At 31.4% G+C, this 20,969-nt stretch overlaps 1 protein-coding gene across 6 annotated transcripts in view; it reads right to left on the minus strand.

Annotated features, from left to right (window-relative positions):
* LOC108915062 overlaps positions 1-20,969 on the minus strand; it is a 105,595-nt gene that overhangs the window by 70,116 nt on the left and 14,510 nt on the right. For 2 of the 6 annotated variants that reach the window (XM_018721039.1, XM_018721017.1), the window contains exon 1: positions 12,011-12,305. The exons of 2 other annotated variants lie outside the window; for them this stretch is intronic. In XM_018721039.1, the coding sequence (XP_018576555.1) occupies positions 12,011-12,099 (89 nt within the window). In that variant the 5' untranslated portion in view covers positions 12,100-12,305. Of the gene's footprint in view, positions 1-12,010; positions 12,306-20,654; positions 20,699-20,969 lie in introns of those variants that run through there. 2 more of the 6 variants (XM_018721048.1, XM_018721025.1) reach the window with 2 other exon arrangements.

Here is a 20,969-nt window from a genome sequence, read left to right on the forward strand (position 1 = left end):
CACACGCAGTCAAATCATATTCATTTGAAATAATATTGAAGTACATACAAGCGCTCGTTTGTGACATCTAAATATAGGCAGACAATTTTGTCGTTTTATATCAATAATTCCGTGATTTTGATAGGACCACCTACGCAAGTGTCATTAAACGACAGCATGTGTCAATGCGATCATATTACAAGTACCACAATTTCAACCGTGGTTAGTTTGTTGACCCTAAAGTTAATATATCTCGACACTTGCACTGTAGCTGCTTTCTTCGGCTAATAAAGTATTATTCATCGGCTATTTATGTCCCCACGTTCAAAATAAAAAGGTTACAGCATGAATAAGGATAATGAAAGTTACCCATTAAGTATCAAAATTGAATAACAAGAGTTTCTTTATTCTAAAGACACAAATAACTTAAATGAAATATAATTTACATTATCTGAATTATTATTGTTATTATTATTATTGAAATACAATTGACACTTACTGGAATAAATCTGGCAAAAGCGTAGACATACATTTTTTAATTTTAAGAAACAAAAAAATTGAGGGTAATATTGGGTAACCAAAAGAAATTTCTTTAAAAGAATTACAAAGTTGCTAGTAATTTTTTAATTTCTAAATGATTTCTCTTCTCCAAAAAGTTACCAATGAATAGAAACTTTTAATGTGGTAAAAATTTTTAGTGGGTTCAAAGGCTCAACGGTAGAGAACTCGATTTCTTAGAAAAGAAACGGTTAATAACCTTCAAAGTAAAATTGAAATTTTTGAATAGTTGGGTATTCTATTTGAGGCGTGTTAGCCCCAAGGTCATAACCTTTTAGGCGCTGAACTATTAGGAGTAATAAAAATGTATAAGCAATATAATGAATAAAATTTGATTATATCGATTTCCCTGTTGTCACGGATTGTGGATAGGGTTGGTTTGTTTGCTGAATATAAATAACTGTGGAAAATTGGTTAAATAATAAGGAAAAACTTGTTTTCATTTCATAATTAACAAAGGCCTTTGGTCTACAGAATTAAACAACCATACAATGCTATGTACCTACATATATAGGGATACTGCTGATAGTCTGATAAATGTGGTATTTTGTATAACCATTACGAAAAAAAAAGAGATGGAGAAAAAATAATAGTAAGCTTCATGCCTTTTTAAAATTAGGTATTTTAAAGTAACTAAGTATGAGAGAAAAGTTGTTTCTGTTTAATATCTTACCAATATAAATAGAACTTAATGATAAAATTTATCTATGAGCTCCCATTAACTGGTATTGCCTGACCAGCCGTATTTTCGACGAAAAATGGTCCGATTATGCCTTCAGTCCAAAATCCGCACCAAACAGTGACACGTTATGAATGAACTTGTTTCTCAACAATCACTAATGGGTTTTCATAACCCCCAAATGTAACAATTTTGTCGATTAACTAAGCCATCTATTGAAAATGAGTCTCATCGCTGAAGGTGATTTTGTTTAAAAAATCAGCATCCACTGTTGCATAATTCATTCAACGAACTCTCTTCGTTGATGTTCTTGGACTCTCACCAACAGTCTCACAGACTGCTTCAATGTCTTGTGTTGAAGGACGGCTAGAATGTTTAAGATTGACTAATTGGTCCACTCTCCCTGAATTTGTCAACTAATCTCTTCACAGTTGATGAAGTTAAATCACTATTCGGGCCGTATTTTGTAAGAAAATTACGAATGTAGGTGCTAAACCTTCATTTTTTTTTAAATATTGCTCAACAATGAAAACGCGTTTAGCGCTCCATTTTTAATAACCCTGAAATGTTAGCTGTCTTTGTTTTCTACGCACAAATGGCGCAACATTCAAATTTTGCGTGAAATTTGGGACACTCGGTATTTGAAAGGGACAAAATAAAAGCTCGCAACAATTGAACAGTTGCAGGAAAATTTTTGTTACACTCTGTGTACCTCTCGGCTTATCTCATTTTTTTTCTGGTTACGCCACTGCACTGTGGGCCAGGAAACTGAAAAAGTGGCCAAAAAGCGATTGCGGAGCAAATGTCTTGTCGTTATCTAGATAAGCTGAACCAGTTATTTTTAAAATGTCATTGAATTTGACCGGCTATTCTCAATGTGGCAACGACTTGAACTTTTAAAATCATGTATGAAACCAGCCATTTTATTTTTCATATATTTCATTGGTACCGTTGTATTTCAACAAATCAAAAGTCTGCTATTGCATCTCATCCATCAGTTTACTTCGATAAATCATTGTAATAGGGCGCAAAGTAAAAAATTGAAAAACAGAAAAAATGGCGGAACTCGTATATTAGTGAATTTCGATGCATAAACCGATGCATAAAACCGAATATTCACATAATTCGAAGAATACATTTTATTTGTCGATGGAACTTTTTTTTAATGTGGCATCAAAGTATTTTCGGAGTCACTGATTACGAATCTGAAGTCAGAATTATAAAATTCAAAATGGCTGATCCAATATGGCGAACCAATAATTAAAAAATATTTTTAATTTTCATGAAAATCAGTACCCGGGGTTTTTTCGAGTCGCTGATTACGAATCAGATGTCAAAATTGTAAAATTCAAAATGGTTGATCCAATATGGCGGACTTCAGAAAAAATTCAGTACTCGGGGGTTTTTCGGGTCGCTGATTACGAATAAAAAAAACCCTCGGGACATTATTGTAAGAAATATTTCTAACTACTTATTTGGATTTCCAGCAGAAAAAATCTATTTTATATTTTTTTATAATATGTAATTTATAGTACCTAAGTAATATCTATTAATTTATAATAAAAAACGACGCTGCGAAAAAATCTGAAAAAATTCTGAAAAATTCTTTAGGGTGTCCCCAGGTAGTGAGACGCAAGGGGACTTTTGCTTTCGCTGTACAGCAAAAATAAAACGCTTTCTCAACGGTTGAAATAAAGTATTTTTATTGAAAACTAAGCTTGTGAAAAAAGACGTCTTGTGGGTTCGAGTGTTTGCTGGAGAGTCCGTCCTCGTGGTGTGGAGTCATTCGCAGAAGTACCTGGTCCTTGGCGCAAATCTGCCGGGGTCGTCTTCCGGAAACCCTGGTGCGTCCGGGATGACATCAGAGTGGCGCTATTGACGTTGTACTTAAAAATAGGTCACTTGCGGCATGTGTACCCACAGGACTCACTCTAATAAAGCACCCCGAATTACCGATACGGTAATTAAGGGGTATTAAACTGCACTGCAACCTCCTTGTGGTAGGCCTTGGAAACTACAAATTTTGTAGGCGAACTCCAGGTGTTTCAATTACATAATCTCTTTTTATAATTTTATAGTCATCGTATTGGATCCGCCATTTTCAATTTCTGAATTTTGAGTACAGATTCGAAATCAGCAATCCCAAAAACCTCGGAGTACCACATTTCATAGCAATTGGAGCACTTTTAGTATTTTGGTTACTTTTCAGGTTCCTGACCCATACTGCATTGCTGTAGATGTATTAACAGTCATGCATTGATAATACACATATTTCTATTTCATCGGTCATTACATTTATAAAACGACAAAACATTTATTTGTTGCAATTTTCAATCAATCCCATTCAAATGATTCAAAATAAAAGAACTGGCAATAAAATGACAATTGCGAATCACCCTGTACATAGTTTTTAAAACTGGCCCACCCTGTACCGTTAACGTCGAATACCATTCTACAGCCGCAAGATGAAACGAGTACCTGTCTGGTACCATTGCCATTTTGCGGTTAGCCGGTCGGTCAAAAGATCATTGACCGTCTTCACCAAGTCCAAGTGGTGCCAAAGACGCCGCCCATCAAAATCTCGTTTAGAGGTCTGTTTGTCTTCTCCAGTTTCTATAAACAGCAAGATAACATCGAAGTTAATGTTTTTCTTTTTATAGTAGCAGTGAGGGCCAGAAAGCTTGATGTAAATATACAAACAGAAAACATGTGTTGCTTGCACGAGTATTGACTTGACATGCAGCTTGTTTATTTTATATTGTAAGCTATTTTTGTTTAGATAAATATAAAAAAGTGGATGGCAAATATTGCTTTTATCACTGACGGAAGTTAACAGGTAAGCATGAAAAAATGTTTCATGCACCAAGATATTTTATCTGAACTAAATAGATTATGGGCATACCTAAACTGAGAGTCTGGGTTATGTAAAACGAGTAACAGGAAGTATAAACAGACGACGAACTAGTTTTTAGCGGATTTTGTAATTAGTGCAATATAAATAACCACTCAGAATTAATTTAATCAATTTGCCAATCTGCGGAAGAACAAATGTTTGGATTTTAGATCCATTAATCTGTTCGATAGTTTATCAAACAATACTGATGTATTGTTAAATTTATATTGATGTAAGTGTATCTGCTTAAACATTCAAACAGAAAAACGACGAGCTATGTTAATAAGTTGTATGAGTCAACCAATTTTTCTGCATCCATAAGCAAAAACAAAAGATTTCGAAACGATTTGCTAACATGCAGGTAGAACTTCCTCGTTTATGAAGATGACTCATTTATTCCGTTCCATATTTTCATTACGCACATCATATGATAGAAACAATTTGTCTTTCGTACTTACGAGCATGTTAGTTATTTTAATGACGTTAAATTTACTTGTACCGTTTATTTGTTGTGAACTTTTGGCATCTCCAAATGGAGATCGTTTCGAAAATATTAATACAATTATAAATACCTCACGGCGTTTCAAGTAAGTTCTAAACAAAATCAGCATCAAGGTATATTATTTTAAACTTGCCAAGATACCACGCTAATGCCTCATTTTATTTATAGTTGCTTCAATTTTCTGTTGTCCATTTAACACGCCTCTCATATATTTTAGTGTCATCGCATATTATTTTCATTACTAAGCTATCTAAGGTTAAACAATATTGTTCTAGATCCTTCCCAAACACCATTATTTACAAATTAAACTACTCATTTTGGGTTTCCAGAAAGAAACTCTCAAATGACTCAGAATTATCTGTAAGTATTCCAAAATTCGACTACTAGTTTCAGAGAATATATGCATCCAATTTTCAGGTCACTTTTTAAAGATTTCAAGTTTTTAAGGAAGTTCAATATTAATTTTTATAAAGATTAAGAAAACATTAAACAAGCGGAAAACACCTAACAATACGCTTGACAATAGACATATCTGCTTTTAATATTTTTGTTGGGGTCCACCATCTTAAATTTCGAAAATGTAATGGTACATTTGGATAATTCTCTTCGAACTGAGGGTTGAAGAATAATTGTTACAGTGATTGCAAGTGTAGCCCCCTTCCACACAGACTTTGGATTTGGGGGTTGGTGTTCGTAATTTGAGTCTCCTTTCGTTTTGAGTGTACACCTGTTTCCTATTCAATTTCGAAATATCGTCGAATACACAGAATTAACCAATTTGAAGAGACGATTTTTCGGAGAGGAAGGAAAATATTCAAAAGATTGAAAATGGATTTTGAGAAGATCAAATGCAGTTATTTATTTCAGTTGCCATATCGATATTTGTGGGGAAAAGTACCTACCTTCTGATAACGCAAATAAACCAAAAAACGTGTTTTTATTTTAACACCTTTAGGTTAGGATATTTCGAAACCCTGACATAATGAAATTCGGAAGTCGGATTCGGATTCAGTGCGTCAAAAACCTTCAGAAAAGTGTAGTCTGGTTTTTGGTTTAAAATTTCGTTTTATTATAAAAGTGAAAAAATAGGAAGATTTCGAAATATTAACTTGTTATAGGTAAAACCACAGTATACTAATCAAATCAGTATGTAATCTTAAATGATTTATGAATGAATTACGTAGGGCAATTTTTAAATACCCCCACCCTAGAAAATGTCGCCAAGAATATGGCGAATCCCATAGAGTAAACATAACCTGTTCTGTTTCGTGGTTTTAATACTTTTAATAACATTAATTTCTGATTAATTATTGTAATCCAAGGTAAAAAGATTGTTAGCTATGTAGCAGTGTTACATGTAAATTGAGTTTTTTTTTTATAAAGAGAAGTTTACATTTTTTTGTTAAATACAGGTTTAGTTATTTGGATTCCAGCAAAAAAATTTAGATTAGATTATTAAATCGGTCTAAATTTTATAAATTTCTTCAAAAAAAAATTACGAAAGCGGATTTATTTGCTAAGCAGATTTTAAAATGCAAGTCTACTATAATTTTTATTTCATTATTATTAACTATTTATCGGGTATGGTATTACTTATAAATAAATAATAAATAATAAAAGACACAAGCACAAGATAACTAAACAACTACTCAATACTCAACATAACATAAAGCTGGGATATAAGAAGGTATACGAATAAGTAATGTTAGTTATATAAACAATAATAAAAACATACCTACTAGATCTATGAATGAAAATATGTAACTTTCCGTACTGATTTGACTAGTATACTGTGGGCAAAACTGCAATGGCTTTTAGCCATTGAAGGTAAAAGTAAGTTTATAAAAACAATTCCTTGCTTTCGGGATGGAAATAATTCAATTGAATGATTGAATTTTTTCAATTTAAAAAAAAAACTGGGAAAACGCAGACTACCGCATGTAAAATTTCTTACTTCTGTACTTCTGAATATACCTACTCTTTTTTAAATTAAATAGGTATCCATGGCCACAATCGTTAATAGATACAATGATAACTCTGAAATACGTGTTTTCTTCATTTTTACTTTGTTTACACATTTCCAATAGTATTTCACAAATTCACAAAACGATCACAAGCAAATTAAAATTTGGACAGACGTTGTCTTGTCGAAATTTCAATAAACTTGTTTGTGATTTTGCATTTTTTCCAGGACCACAACGAAGTACTTTCAGTTTTTCCCGATTTTCCAATTTTCCGGGCAATTTTTCCAATTTTTCTTGCCCTAAAAACCTTATTCGGACTATTACGAACATTTAAAAAATATTTAGTCAAATCGGTCCAGCCGTTCTCAAGTGATGCGCTTACCAAGGAACAAAAAAAAAGTTTCAAGAAATATCATAGGTCCATAAATAATTACGGATAATATAAAGTTTGCTTCCTCAAATGTCTGAAGAAAAAATAATGACCTGTACCATTTTGCAACAAAGGATGAATACGAAACTGTAGAGAACAATAAGCAGCACGTTGACAATTATTGCTAACTAGAAAGAAACCTTTGTTGCATTGTCTGTAACTGAATCACGAAATTGCTGTTAACACTTAAATGCATTATTATTTTCTGCTAACAATGGCTAAGCAGTTAATTGACATAGTTTCATCTGGCACGTAAGAAACGTTTGCTTAAATATTATATTTTCACATCTATTACTTATTGCACTTATTAAGTTGCTATTATTACTGAATAAATGTTTTTGAAGTTTTTGAAATGTATGTCGCAGCAAAAGTGAAAATCAAAATGTAGTATTTTACTTAATGACATGTAAAAGTGACATAGATGATAAAGCATTAAACTAATTATTGCAAATAGACAAACTATTATTATTACTAATCATTTTTATTAATCTGTGACTAAGACGATATTATATTTTTTGTAATAATATCTCCAAAAGATCCTGCCTGAACAAGGAAATATTAGCTATTAATTAATCCTTTGATTGAAATCATCATTGCAACAGCTGTTGTTAATCAAAACCAATAAGTACAATCATAATTAAAAAATAATTTCTTGAGATATTTATAAAAAAATATTAAGATTAAATCATACAATAAAATATAACTTCAAAGACAATCGTGTCTCCAATATAAATTGCGATTAAACGCATTAATATGTTTTTTAGACTGAAACTTGTCTTTATTATGCAAAAGATTTAATTGTTTTTTTGCTAACATACCCGATTTTTCGCAAAGGCTGAATAGTATCCTTTTAATTAACAAAAACCAACACCACTAATCACAATTTTTTCTATTTACATATGTAAAATGTGATTTTCTTACAACTTAGCCGTTATGAAACTGGTACTTTTCTCTTTAGATACGAAAGTATATGTATTTTTTGAGACGATTTTCGTAACTAAAAACGAAAATAGAAGTGTCAAATTTTTTATTTTCTTTTGCTGGAACATTTTTTGCACATGAATAAAAATACTTAAAAAATTTAAATAAAGTGATAACATTTCATTTGATAATATATCAAATAATAATAATTTGCTGTGTAAAGATTTGTTTTTAAATAATCTGAACACAAATTATATGTGAATAGAAAACGAACATATAGGATCTTCATCTCTTGCAAAATATAGTATAACGCAAATAATATTTCAGAATTTCGTGCTATTTTCTATTTGCTATTTAACCGTTAGAAAGTCAGGTACAGTAATTAAAACACCTCAAAAAGTAAGCGATTAGATTAATCATGGAATTTTGAACAGTCAATGTTTGCAGAGGGTAACATCGAACTGGAATATAATTATATATTAGAATATAATTAATAAACAATTCTAAATTTGATGGCAATTTGCTGAAGATAATTACGTTCATCGAAATGTGGATCTATTTCCTGTATCGCGTAAAATTACAATTCAGAAGTTCGTTTAACGTTAACATTCACAAAATTACGTTTTAATTTTGAATGTACCTCATTTCGAAATTAAAACATGAAATACTGTATTAGAAAATATAAAACAAATTGCCCATAAACTAAATTCTAACAGTATCAGGCAATGAATACGAAAAGCCAAAGCATTTCATACTTTCTTCAAAACTAGATTCTGAGTTGCAATAAATACTCTGATCCTTTTAAAGTCTGCGAGAAAAGTTATCACTACAAAAACGCGATTCAAAAAGTGTTTTCCGAAGAAGAATGCTTCATCTGCATTTCACCAAATACCTATTAAAAGAATTTCCATCTAACAAGTGAGTTCATATAGAGTTTTAAGATTCACAGTTGCAATAAATTACTCAGAACGTGATTGATCAATTGAGGCAGATAAACCGCAAAGCACATTACGTCATTTCATCAAATCCTTTTGGAAAGAAATAGTCAGTATATAACCGGCTCGAAGTAAATTCTCCATGATATTATATCATCAGCTCTTATACATATATATTTTTTTAATCTTTAAGACCGAACTTGAATTTTATCACATTCGATAGAATTTTTTAATTCAATTAATTAAAACTAAAACCGGAATATATCAGTTTACAAGTGTTACAGCTCCACAGAAAATTAAAATTTAATTGGCAGATGATTATAATTGACATATTTATGTAAAAGGGGATTATTTTTATTTCGTTTAGGTAATTTAAACTAAAACTACATATTACATTCCCTCCCACTATAGGGGACGAGAAAATGCCTTTAAACATTACCTCAATAAACCTAGGCATATGTTCAGGCATTATCTCCGTTATATATACATATCACAAACCACTAATAAATTAAGTCAAATCTTTATTAATTTCCCTTAACATAGAAGCCGACACTAAACTGCACACTTACTTAAAAATTTCCCACAATATTTTTGCAATAAATTATACAAGTAATAAGATATAGTACAGGTATATTATTAACCTAACATTTTTATGCTGCAGCAGAATTATTTTTGTCTGTACTCTGGAATAATATGGAAAAGCGAAATTATATATGGCAGGTTATGTAAAAAGTGACAGTTGTTTATAACTTTCAGTTATTAACAATAAACTACGTGTATTATAAAAGAGGATCGCCTACAACGGAATGTTTTGTTTTTTTAAGATTTTCATGAAGAAAGGTATAACAAATCTCAAAATAGTGTCCTTAAAGATTTAACAGTGCATATTTTATGGTATTTTTATAAAATTACATATATTTTCTAATATAGTTAGTTTTAGTAATGATCCTTCCTTGGAACTAAAATTATCATGATTTCATTATAATCTGAAGCCGAGAATTTGTGAAATCAGGTCAATACTTCAATTACTTAATAAACAAAATGATGCAGTAATTCTAAACTCATAATGACAAGTTGGACTCTACTAGTTTTTATGGATATAGAGTTCCGAAAGTTGTCATTTAACAATCGGTTTTCCATTGCCTGGCTGACTAGGATGCATTTTTCAGAAAAACGTGTTAAGAATGTTATTATTAAAAAAATAACACCATGGGATTATTCTGTGTTCTCCAAAATACTTATGTACGAAATTTGAGGAAAAAATATCTATTGATTATATTTCTTTGCGAAAAAAAACTTTGATGAAATGCTAAATAGTACTTTGCGTTTGTGATGCCCATCTAAAATGCCAAATCAAAAAGAGAACAAAAGAGAAGGAAAAAATATCCATTAGTTATAAATGAAAAATAGTTATACCATTAATAGAAATTTTATATATTTAGTTACTGTTAACTATTTTTCCAAGCATTATTTGCAGTTCTTATATTTAATTTTTTTTTCTGTAAAAAAGCTTTCAATCATTGAATTAAATTCTTTTTCTAGTTACTCTAGCCAACTGTTTTTGGTTTAGTGGCATCCTAAAGGAACACTTGAAAATATTATGGCGGACACAGAATAATCCAACACTGTTAAAAAATGTGTGTGAGTAAAAGCAATCCATTGTGTAAAATTATTGAGTACGTTTTCAATCAATATTGAGCATTTTGATAATTTTACTCATTTGTGATAATATCTGAACTAAAACTGAGTACTTTCATTCAAATATAGGAACCCGTTAAATAAATTCTGCAGATAAGCTCGTATTTCGTACACTTGTAGCTAAGTCGGAGTAAATGTCCTCATTGTTGAGTGACCCTACCCCCATTCTATGGTTGTCGTGCGTTGTCTTTGTCTATTCCCATCGTCTCCATTAGGTCATCTCGTGGCGTGGTGTATGGTGTGCAGTGCTGGACAAGCGTCCGTTAATTTGGTTATTTTGGTGAAAATTATGTTTAAATAAACGGATAGTAACATTTTTACCTAGTTATTTACTTATGTTTAACTACAATATAGGTTATGGCAATCTATTCGCTTCATCAGTTAACCAATTCCTTTAATCGAGACCTAAAATAATGTCTCTAAAACAGATCTGTGTAGAAACCACTGAGGCTCAGTAGTTTACGACTTTAATACAATGATATTTTAATTAAGATTTAAAGAGAATATAAAGTGCTGCAAAACCACTCCAGATATTAATGAAATGGAAGAAGCGGCTGCTGGTGCGCAAGGGGGGTGTTTTGCCCTCCTTGGAAATTTTCACATTATAAATTCATCATATTAGAGAAAAAGCCAACTCTTAATTGATTTTACATACTAAGAATAGAGTCAGAAGTCGCTCACTTGATAGTTAGCATAAACTCGTATTTGAGTAAAATTCACTCACTTCTGTTGCAATAGTTTCACTCGTAAAATTGATACATTATTGAGTAAAATTGCGTGAAGTTGAGTGATTTACAATGTACAGTATTATTTTTTTCAATAAAAAAATCCACAACTTGTATTTCAGAGAAATGCACACATATAATAGCAGACCATGCGTTTGTTGCAGTAGCTAGTAGCTACCAAATGATAATCTTTCAGGACCCTGCCCATAAAAAAATAGTCCCACTTGATTCCGCCAGCCTACTTGTATTTAAAGGGCTGTTAATACAAATACATACAGGCTGTATATAATATTTTACACTTTTACAAATAGAATTGGGATGCGGTTGTGTGCAGTAATACTTGTTTTGAAAGAAACTATTAAATATAATTATGATGATTATAACCGCATTTAATTTTAATTAAAAAAATAACCTTTGATAGTAACTGTATTACAAAATTCAGAAATACTTCGACCTCGAGTAGCAGCACCTACTTAGTTCACAAACTTTTTCAATTAACTGGTTTTGGGTTCTATTAAACGCAATTACCTCCAACTGTAATATTTTATAAGTATGCTTATTCCTCAAATATAGCAACGCGAAATGCTTACAAATCATGCAACAGACAACAGAAATGAAAGTTTATCGTGTCACGTTTTGTGCAAAACTTTTTAATTTATCCACAATAGAGATCTTACTTATATAACACAAATTACAACATCTAAACACAAAGTCGTCGACACCTACATTTTAACATACCATGCCTGTTTGGTATTGCCAGTCTCTAATTGGGGTAGATTCACTTTGCTCTTCTGGCACTTGGACATAAACGTCATGTTCTAATCACAGCACACAGGCCGATCCTCAAACTACGGCTCAGTTCAGTGAGAGTCCGAGAAAGGATCAGCGGACCAACCGGCGAAAATGTTCCTTTCTAAGGACCTAGGTATCTAACAAAAGAGGTACATTTTGAGAGACACAGCCTGCTCTGAGCTCTGGCCCGGGCTGTACCACACGAGCAGGAACCACGCGAGCGACTGACGGGAACGACGCGCGCGCGCCTGCTAGATCTCTCCTGCTGCAGTTGGGATCGTCGAACCTCCTGGCACGGCGGATTTCGCTATATTTGAATTCACATCCACCAATTATTTCCGAATCGGTGTGTTTGTAGTTGGACAGAGAAGCACAGCGACGATTAGTTCTGGATACGGACGACGTTAAATTAGTTGGAGAAAGTACAGCGACACAATGTTGGAGAAATATTTTAATACAAGGTTATTTCGAAAAGTAACAGCAAACTGACACTGTCTATGAAAGGAAGCGCAGACATTTCTAAGGAAAGCCCCTAATAATCTTTCTATGAAATTTGAGGGGGTAGGACTGGTAGGAGGGAGGTTGACAAAGCCATCGACTACTAAGTTATTTTTTGTTTGGCAAAAATTGAATATTCAGATATATGTAAGTATACAGAGTGGAAATTTTAACTGGAACAAATTCTGTAACTTAATAAATAAAGGTTTGTCGCAAAATTCCTGAAACATGTCAATTTTCAAAGAGGTATTACGTGAGGAGTTGCAGCAACTTTGTTTTAAAATGGAAGGGTAGGTTGATTAATTTTTTACTTTAAAGGTTTTCAATTGCAAATACAATTATTTATTTTTTTGTTACTTTTTATAATAGTCCAGTAATTATGTGCTGTAAATTACCTTTAGTTGGAAAATTTTGCGGAAGTTTTAACATTCTGTGATTTTACATATTTTCATCTTTGCAGCCGGCGCAGCCATATTGAAATAAATTAGAAACAAAAGAGATTTCTTAAGATTTCGTTACTCGTCGCTTTGACAGCAAAAATATTATGTAACAAATTAATGTCCAGGAAATTTTCTACAAAATAGATTCTAACCACTTTTTTCATGAAACCGACCCGTTTTGAATAGGAAACTAAAGGTCACCATTTAACGTGCAGTGAAAAGTCCACACTACCAGAGTATATGGCGCGTTTTTTCTGTGGTTTTCCCAGTAGGCCTAATCCAACATCAATTGATAAATGAAATTTCCAATAACTTCTTGCGCCTTTATATCCCTGAGGGACCAGTTTTATCGATGTTTTTGATAGTTGCAGGTAACGAAGTCTCAGAGTCGTATGAAATCAATTCTTCTAGCGCAGTAGTTTCTTCTCTACTTTCTGTATCGATTTCATTACACAGTGGTTCTGATCATATCAGTGTCTTCATCGTCATCAATATCTTTCATTTCACACCCTTCCTTGCTTTTACAGGAAATTAGTTTAAGAAGAACTTCTGGAGTAGGGGCTTAGAATGTAGTCAGAGGGACAAGACCATTTTTGTTTTTCTTCCATCCCCATTGATCTGCAGGTTTTTCATTACCAATCCATTGCTGTACCTGATGATACGTTCGAAACGAATATTGTCTAGCTGCTGCTTCTGTAGAAGGCATTGAAGCGATATTAAGTTTATTCGTGTATGCTGATTTTATAAAGCCTATAAGTGTTTAGTGTATAAATTCCTTTTTATTATAGCCGCAAAGTCCGAGAAAAAAGTATTCTCCAGCTTTAGCTACACTTTCTTTGTCAGCATCTTTTTCTTTAAATGCTTTTATAACTTCCTGAAGATTATGGTTTTTTGCAACACATTAAGAAATTTTAGCTTGCCCTGATTGAAAAAAGACGACGTCGTCAACTGTTGCATCCGAGCGGTAGGCTTAACACAAATGCGTATTGTTTTACACGTTAAGAACTTGGTAAACTTTGTAATTCTTGTACGTGAAAACAGTTACTTTTATAAAAAAATGATAGAGACCTATTTTGTAGAGAAAATTATGTAGTTTAATTTAAAACAGAATAATTTTTGTTGTAAAATCAACCAGAACTAAGATATATACAAAAATTGGTTTCAAGTCACTTTTTTCTTTGAATAGAGTGGCGCCAGTGGCAAAGATACGAGGGTGCAAAAAAATAAAAATTGAAAAGAACAGTTCAAAATACATATAATCATCAAATATCAAAACTTCCGCACAGTTTTCCAGGTAAATTCACCTGGTACTGGATTATAAGCAATGTGTCGGAAAAAATTAAATAAGGAAATGTTTACTAAAACTTCTTTAATGTATACCTATATGATAAGGCACAATAACAATTCCATACCTTATCATCTGCTCGATAGATTTTTGGCCAATTTGAACTGAATGTGATTGATTTGTTAGTAGTTGTTTGCATTTCAATGTGTATCTAAATTAAAAATCAAAAATAAGAAAATGCCCTATTTAACCGAGACGCATCGTATCGAAATGAAATTTGAAAAATTTTTCAATAAAATTGTAACCGGACAAACATACCTAATTATGCACTAAGATGAACTGGTTCCTACTTTAGCGGTTTTATTCCTCAATAATTTGTATCCCGATTTATTTGACTAACGAATATGGTTTCAATAAGACGGGACACCACCACATTTTGCTCAACTGTACGGATTTATCACGAAGTGTTTCCGGATAGGTGGATTGGAAGAAGGGGCCCAATTGAGTGGACAGCAAGATCACCCGATCTTACCCCATCAGTGTAACGAAAGTTCGGAATGATTTTTATGATTAGGGTATTGTCAGCAACAAGATGGAGGGCACTTAAAATACACCAAACTGTCGGATAAGTAATTTTGAAAACGTTAATCAATCCCCTCCAAGAGGCAAAAATTTTTTGAAGAATTGTTAAAAAGTTGAATGTGCATCTGTAGAAAATTTGTGTAAAGTGAGAATTGTGCATTTTTTCCATATCATTTTTAGATACCTTAAGGGGTTGTATCTCCCAAGTGTTGAACGTTTTACTAAGATCATTTTTGTATGCAAAACATGTTCCTTTTAGCTGCAGCTTCTCTCGTACCATTTGTGCCACTCCTTTGGAAAACACCCTGCAGAATAAGTGTGAGATTTTGTAGAAAATTATACATTTGTATCTCAAAATATTAAATTTGTTGTTACTTATCTTCCAAATAATAAAAATATAATTAACTATTTTCAACATCAAACTGTTTTATGTTGGATCATTTTCTAGCACTCTACTCTTCTTTTTCTTTAGTTGATTTAACCATTATGTTCGATGCTGGCTCGAAAAACTGAGATAATTTTTATTTTATAATATGGTGGGTGGTCCTTTTTCTATTTTATAATATGGTGGTGTCCAGTTATTTTATATGAAAATTGTTTTACCACATTACCATTGGCCTTATTCTAGCAAAATAGATGATCAGTAGTCAAGACAGAAAAAAGGTCTTATTGCATTCTGAAAAAAGTTTACTGAGAGCCCTGAACGTTTGTCGCAACATTACTGTTACACCCTGTATGATTTTGATATGCATGATAACGAAAAGATTTTTTTTTAAATAATATAATGATAAAAAGAAATCATCATTGTAACTTGTGATTAAGAATTAGCTTCAAAGGTCATAAGTTATAAATTATTACAAATACTCGAACAATATTGGAATTATATCAACTTCTGAATGTCATAATACTCATAATCAATAACATGGTAATAATTCAGAACATGTGACAATCTGCTAATGCATCAATAAATAGACATGGACACGTATAACTACTGTAAATTATGGTTTTACTCGAATGTCATACATAAACGACGTTTTTATAGTTTCAATCTTCTATAAACGTTAAATATTGGCCCTTCCTAACGCAAAAATAGCATAAATTTAGTTTAAATTATTTAATTAGTTGCATAGTTAAATTTGCATTGTTCCGTGGCAACTGTCAATCGTTACATCTTCTGGAAAAGAACAATGCCAGTTCCTTTTTTCAGAAGATACTCTGAAATGGAATTTATAACTCCTTGAGGTCTTGCAGACGGTACTAATTTACAGGGTGTGTAGTGTGAGAAAGTAAAATAATTCCCTTGTTACCCATAATACAGAAAAAAGTTTATATAAAAGTTGTACAGAATCAAGAAACCTAAACTACAAAATTAATTTGAAACATACAGGGTGATGATTAAAATTGGGATATGCCAAAGATTACATTTTTTAAATGGAACATGGAAATATTTTTAAACATATGAATTTCCGAGAAAATTCTATATATGGCAATATAAACAGTTTATCATTTTAGTGCGGGGTTGCCAAATTATGTAGAAAATTCTTCGAATTTTGGAAAAAAACTTGACCTCGAAGAAATATTAACTTTCAGCTACTAACACTTGGAACAAAATAATTGACAGAGTTATAGGCAAATGTTAGACAAAGGCTTCTATATTAGCTAATATCGATATTTTATACAGGGCATTTTTTATAATTCAATCATTTTTAGAAAGTTTAAACTTGATTTTCTAAAATTTTTCAAATGGAACATCCTGTATTTTATTCACATATCGGTCCACTTCAACTTTTATTAAGCATGTCTAAAAATTGTTAGTTTTTAACATTTCTGAAAAAACTTAATTTTTATTATTTTATAAAATTAACTCGAAATGAAATGAAAAACTATGAACTGACAAGTTAACACAATGTGACAGTTTTTTCCAAAGCCATTTCATGCAACCGAAAATAATAAAAACTAGTTTTTTCCAGAAATGTTGCTGGGTATATCTTAAAAACTAACAACTTTAGTTGTAGAACATATTTAATAAAAGTTGAAGTGGACTGATATGTGAATAAAATAGAACAATAAAATACAGTGTTCCATTTGAAAAATTTAAGAAAATCAAGTTTGAACTTTCTAAAATGATCGAATTATAAAAACAACTGTCCTGTATAATATAAGAGCTAATATAAGAGTCTTTATATTAGCTCTTATATATATAATATTTTTGCTCACAGTGTTAGTAGCTGAAAGTTAATACAACTTCTTCGAGGTCATGTTTTTTCCAAAATTCGAAGAATTTTCTACATAATTTGGCAAACCCGCACTAAAATGTTAAACTGTTTATATTGCCATATATAGAATTTTCTCAGAAATCTATATGTTTAAAAATATACAGGGTGTTCCATTTAAAAAATGTAATCTTTGACGTGTCCCGTTTTTACTAATCGCCCTGCATGTTGAAATTAATTTTGTCCTTTAGGTTTTTTGATTTTGTACAACTTTTATATAAACTTTTTTCTGTATTATGAATAACAAGGGAGTTATTCTACTTTCTCACACTAATGGCCCACCCTGTATAGTGTACATATAGAGTTGCTAAAACTACTCTTTGAAATAAACCAAGTTTTGAAAATGTTTTCCAGAACTTTGTTCCAATTCCAAATGTTTTTGACTATTTCAGTTGATTCAAAGTCAAAATTAATGGAGATTTAAAAAAAAAATTGTCACCGCTTAACAAAGAAAAAACTCTAAAATTACATGAAGACTTTTGGTTAGCTCTGGAAGTAGAAATTTATTTAATACAAGTTAAAGTAGGAACAGACTACTTTAATTGGGAAATTCTTGAGCTTAAATGAACAAAATACTTCCGTAGGTATTTCCTTAACTGCTGTCTGAAAAGTTGAACTTTAAATATTGGAACTCTTCTAATTTATCAAATGATGCGAAGTACTTTTAGGTAGAAATTTCTATTCGAAAAGAAAAACATGATGTTATGATAAAACCATACCTAATACTCGTATTTTATTTGGCACGGTTTATGTTGGCGGAACTTAGGCTTGTTGTCTGGAGTTTTGGAGAAAATAAATATTATTTGCATCACGGAGCATATTTTTCAAGATTATTCAAACTATATAAATACGATATTCTAGAATGTTATGCCACATGATTTATTAAAGTGCTGATTTATTTATACTTTTGAGTATTATAAATTCTAGCGCCTGTTGATATAATAATAAAGAAAATAAAATGAAGAAAGTATGTTACAAAGGCTTATACTATTTAACAATGGGAAAACTTTCGAAATTTTTATGGTTTTTATAAGTACATGTCGGTATGTCCATCATTTTTTTAAGTAAAAAAATATGCTGCGTTATAATATACAAAAAAAAATTTTGTTATAAAATGTTATATTTACATATACATTGAGAATAACATAATAAATTATAACTATCAGAAGTTTAATATGTCGCTTTGTCTAGATAAAATATATTATAAATAATAATAATAAATACAGCCGCTTCTTTAAAACTATTTTTTATTGCTAATATTAAATTTCTACGCTAAGTCTGGAATTTCACTAAAATTTAAATATCTCACAAACCATAAGTCCTAGGTATGCAGTACCTTTAATAAAGTTCACCTATTTTTTTACAGTGCTCTCAAAAATGCAGTAAAATACATTGTATTCGTTACTGATGGCCCACTTTGTATAAAAGAATTTGAGTTAACTTTTTAAATTTGCCACCATTTGTGGTTTTTGTACTAGAATGTTTGTTTTTTTGACAGCTGTTAAGTAGAAACATGTTGGTTAATAAGTATGGAGAGGTATACCATTGAACAACGCGTCTTTATTGTTAAAACTTGTTTTAAATTGGGTGGAAGTTATGCAGAAGTTGGAAGAAAATATCGTACAAAATATGGAAAAACAAATTGTTCAACAAACAGTACCATTCGAAGTATTGTGATTAAATGTCAAGAAATTGGTTCAATTCAAGTTCAAAGAAGTAAAATTTACAGTCGCAGAGGTCGTTCACAAGAAAAAATTGCAGCTGTCAGTGATAGTGTCACTGCAGAACCAAATACATCAATTCGTCATCGTTTATTATTAGGCATTAAACAAACCACTTTATTCAATATTTTACATAAGGATTTTCACTCAAGGCTTACAAAATACAGTTAATCTAAAAGAAAATCCACGAGTAACATTGGAACAACCACTGCATCCATAGAAAGTAACTGCTTGGTGTGGTTTTTGATCTGGTGGAGTGATTGGTCTTCGAAAATGAAGCTGGAAACGTTTTTTCTGTGAATGGCGCTCGATATCAAATGATAACTTTTTATGGGATAAATTGGAGCGTATTAATATGCTGTTTCAGCAGGACGGTGCAACATGTCATATAACAACGGAAACAATCAATCTTTTGAAACAGAAATTTGGTAATCGAATAGTTTCTCGAAAAGATGTTAGGTAATTTTGTCCACCGAAGTCATGCGATCTATCACCATTAGACTTCTTTTTAAGGTTTTTTTTTGAAGAGCAAAGTTTATGCTGACAATTCTCAAATCACTCAATATCTGAAAAAGGCCATAATTGAGCAAATCGCTCACATTGAACCACTATTAGTGAACACGTGATGGAAAATTTTGTTAAAAGATTGAAGGCTTGTAGAGCTGCAAGAGGTGATCACTTATCTAATATTCTTTTCCATTATTAACAGCAACATATCGACTTTAATATTCAATAAATATATCTAGTTATTTCGAATAAATTATAGTCCGGTCAATCTAGACATTCAAAGATACATAAATTTACAACAAGCTGAAAGTGAGTAAAGTTGTTCAAAACATAATTAAATATAACATATTAAAATTCCTCATCGTTCCGGTACTCGGAAAAAAATTTACTCGAGGTCAAAGGTCAAAAAATGGATTTTTCGCGATTTTCAGCTAAACGGTAAGTTTTATCATAAAATTACCTCGGACAAAAATTATCTATAAAAAATGGATCAATACTTTTTTTCCTAAGAGCCACCGTTTCTGAGATATAACGATTCAAAAAGTTGTTTTTTTGACTTTTGACCTCGAGTAAATTTTTTTCCGAGTACCGGAACGATGAGGAATTTTAATATATTATTTTTAATTATGTTTTAAACAATTTCACTCACTTTCAGCTTGTTGTAAATTTATTCACTCTTCACTTCACTCTTATTTTTTTGTCTAATTTGACCGGACTATTATGCCTTTAGTTAAAAGATTCAAACCTTAAATTTGAACACCCTCTAGAATCAGGTGACGACTGCAGTACAAGACAATATTAGAGTTTTATCTTAAACGCATTGTTTGTTATCTTCATTCTATTTGTACAGACAGCAAACATTTTTAATTTCACGAAATATGATCAGAATATTATAAGTTGATTTATCTGTGTCCGTAATATTTTTATTTTTAATTGATAGGTAGTACCCAACAGACATATCCGGTAAACATTTTTCTTCACAGTTTTCAAATAATTTTTTATTAAAACTTTAATAGACTATTTGAGTTTTCGTATGATATATTGAAATAACATTTTGTGTAAATTCATTCACAACGAACATCTCTAACTGGAGAATTTTTATTTCTATTTCTATATAACGACTATTAATATCGTAACTGAATGATAAATTCCAGTGGTGGATTTACAAAACATTTTTACACTGATGATGTACATTTAAAGGTAGGTTTGAGCAATCAGAAACATGATAAAAATTTTAACGTGCGTCATTTTCTGTTAAAAATAAATGTCTACCTGTGCATTTTCTTATATTACTGGGAATGAATACACTAAGGGCACAATCATAAATAACACGACACAAGATAGAGTCCAATTGGTATCTTCAGATAAATATGCATTGATAACAGTGACACGCGATATGTATTTTTTTACAATGGCTTCCACGAAAATTCATTTTAACTGACGCTGTTAGCATCGAGCCTTGGATAGTTGGCAAGATCATTGAGTGCGAAACGAGTTTGTAATTATTCTACCTCGTGGTATAATTAGCGACACTGAAAAGTAAATTGGTAGGTTGGAATACGAAAAAAGAATAAATATAACAGAATT

The sequence above is a fragment of the Anoplophora glabripennis genome, unplaced genomic scaffold, assembly GCF_000390285.2.
Source record: "Anoplophora glabripennis isolate ALB-LARVAE unplaced genomic scaffold, Agla_2.0 scaffold19, whole genome shotgun sequence".
Lineage (NCBI taxonomy): Eukaryota > Metazoa > Arthropoda > Insecta > Coleoptera > Cerambycidae > Anoplophora > Anoplophora glabripennis.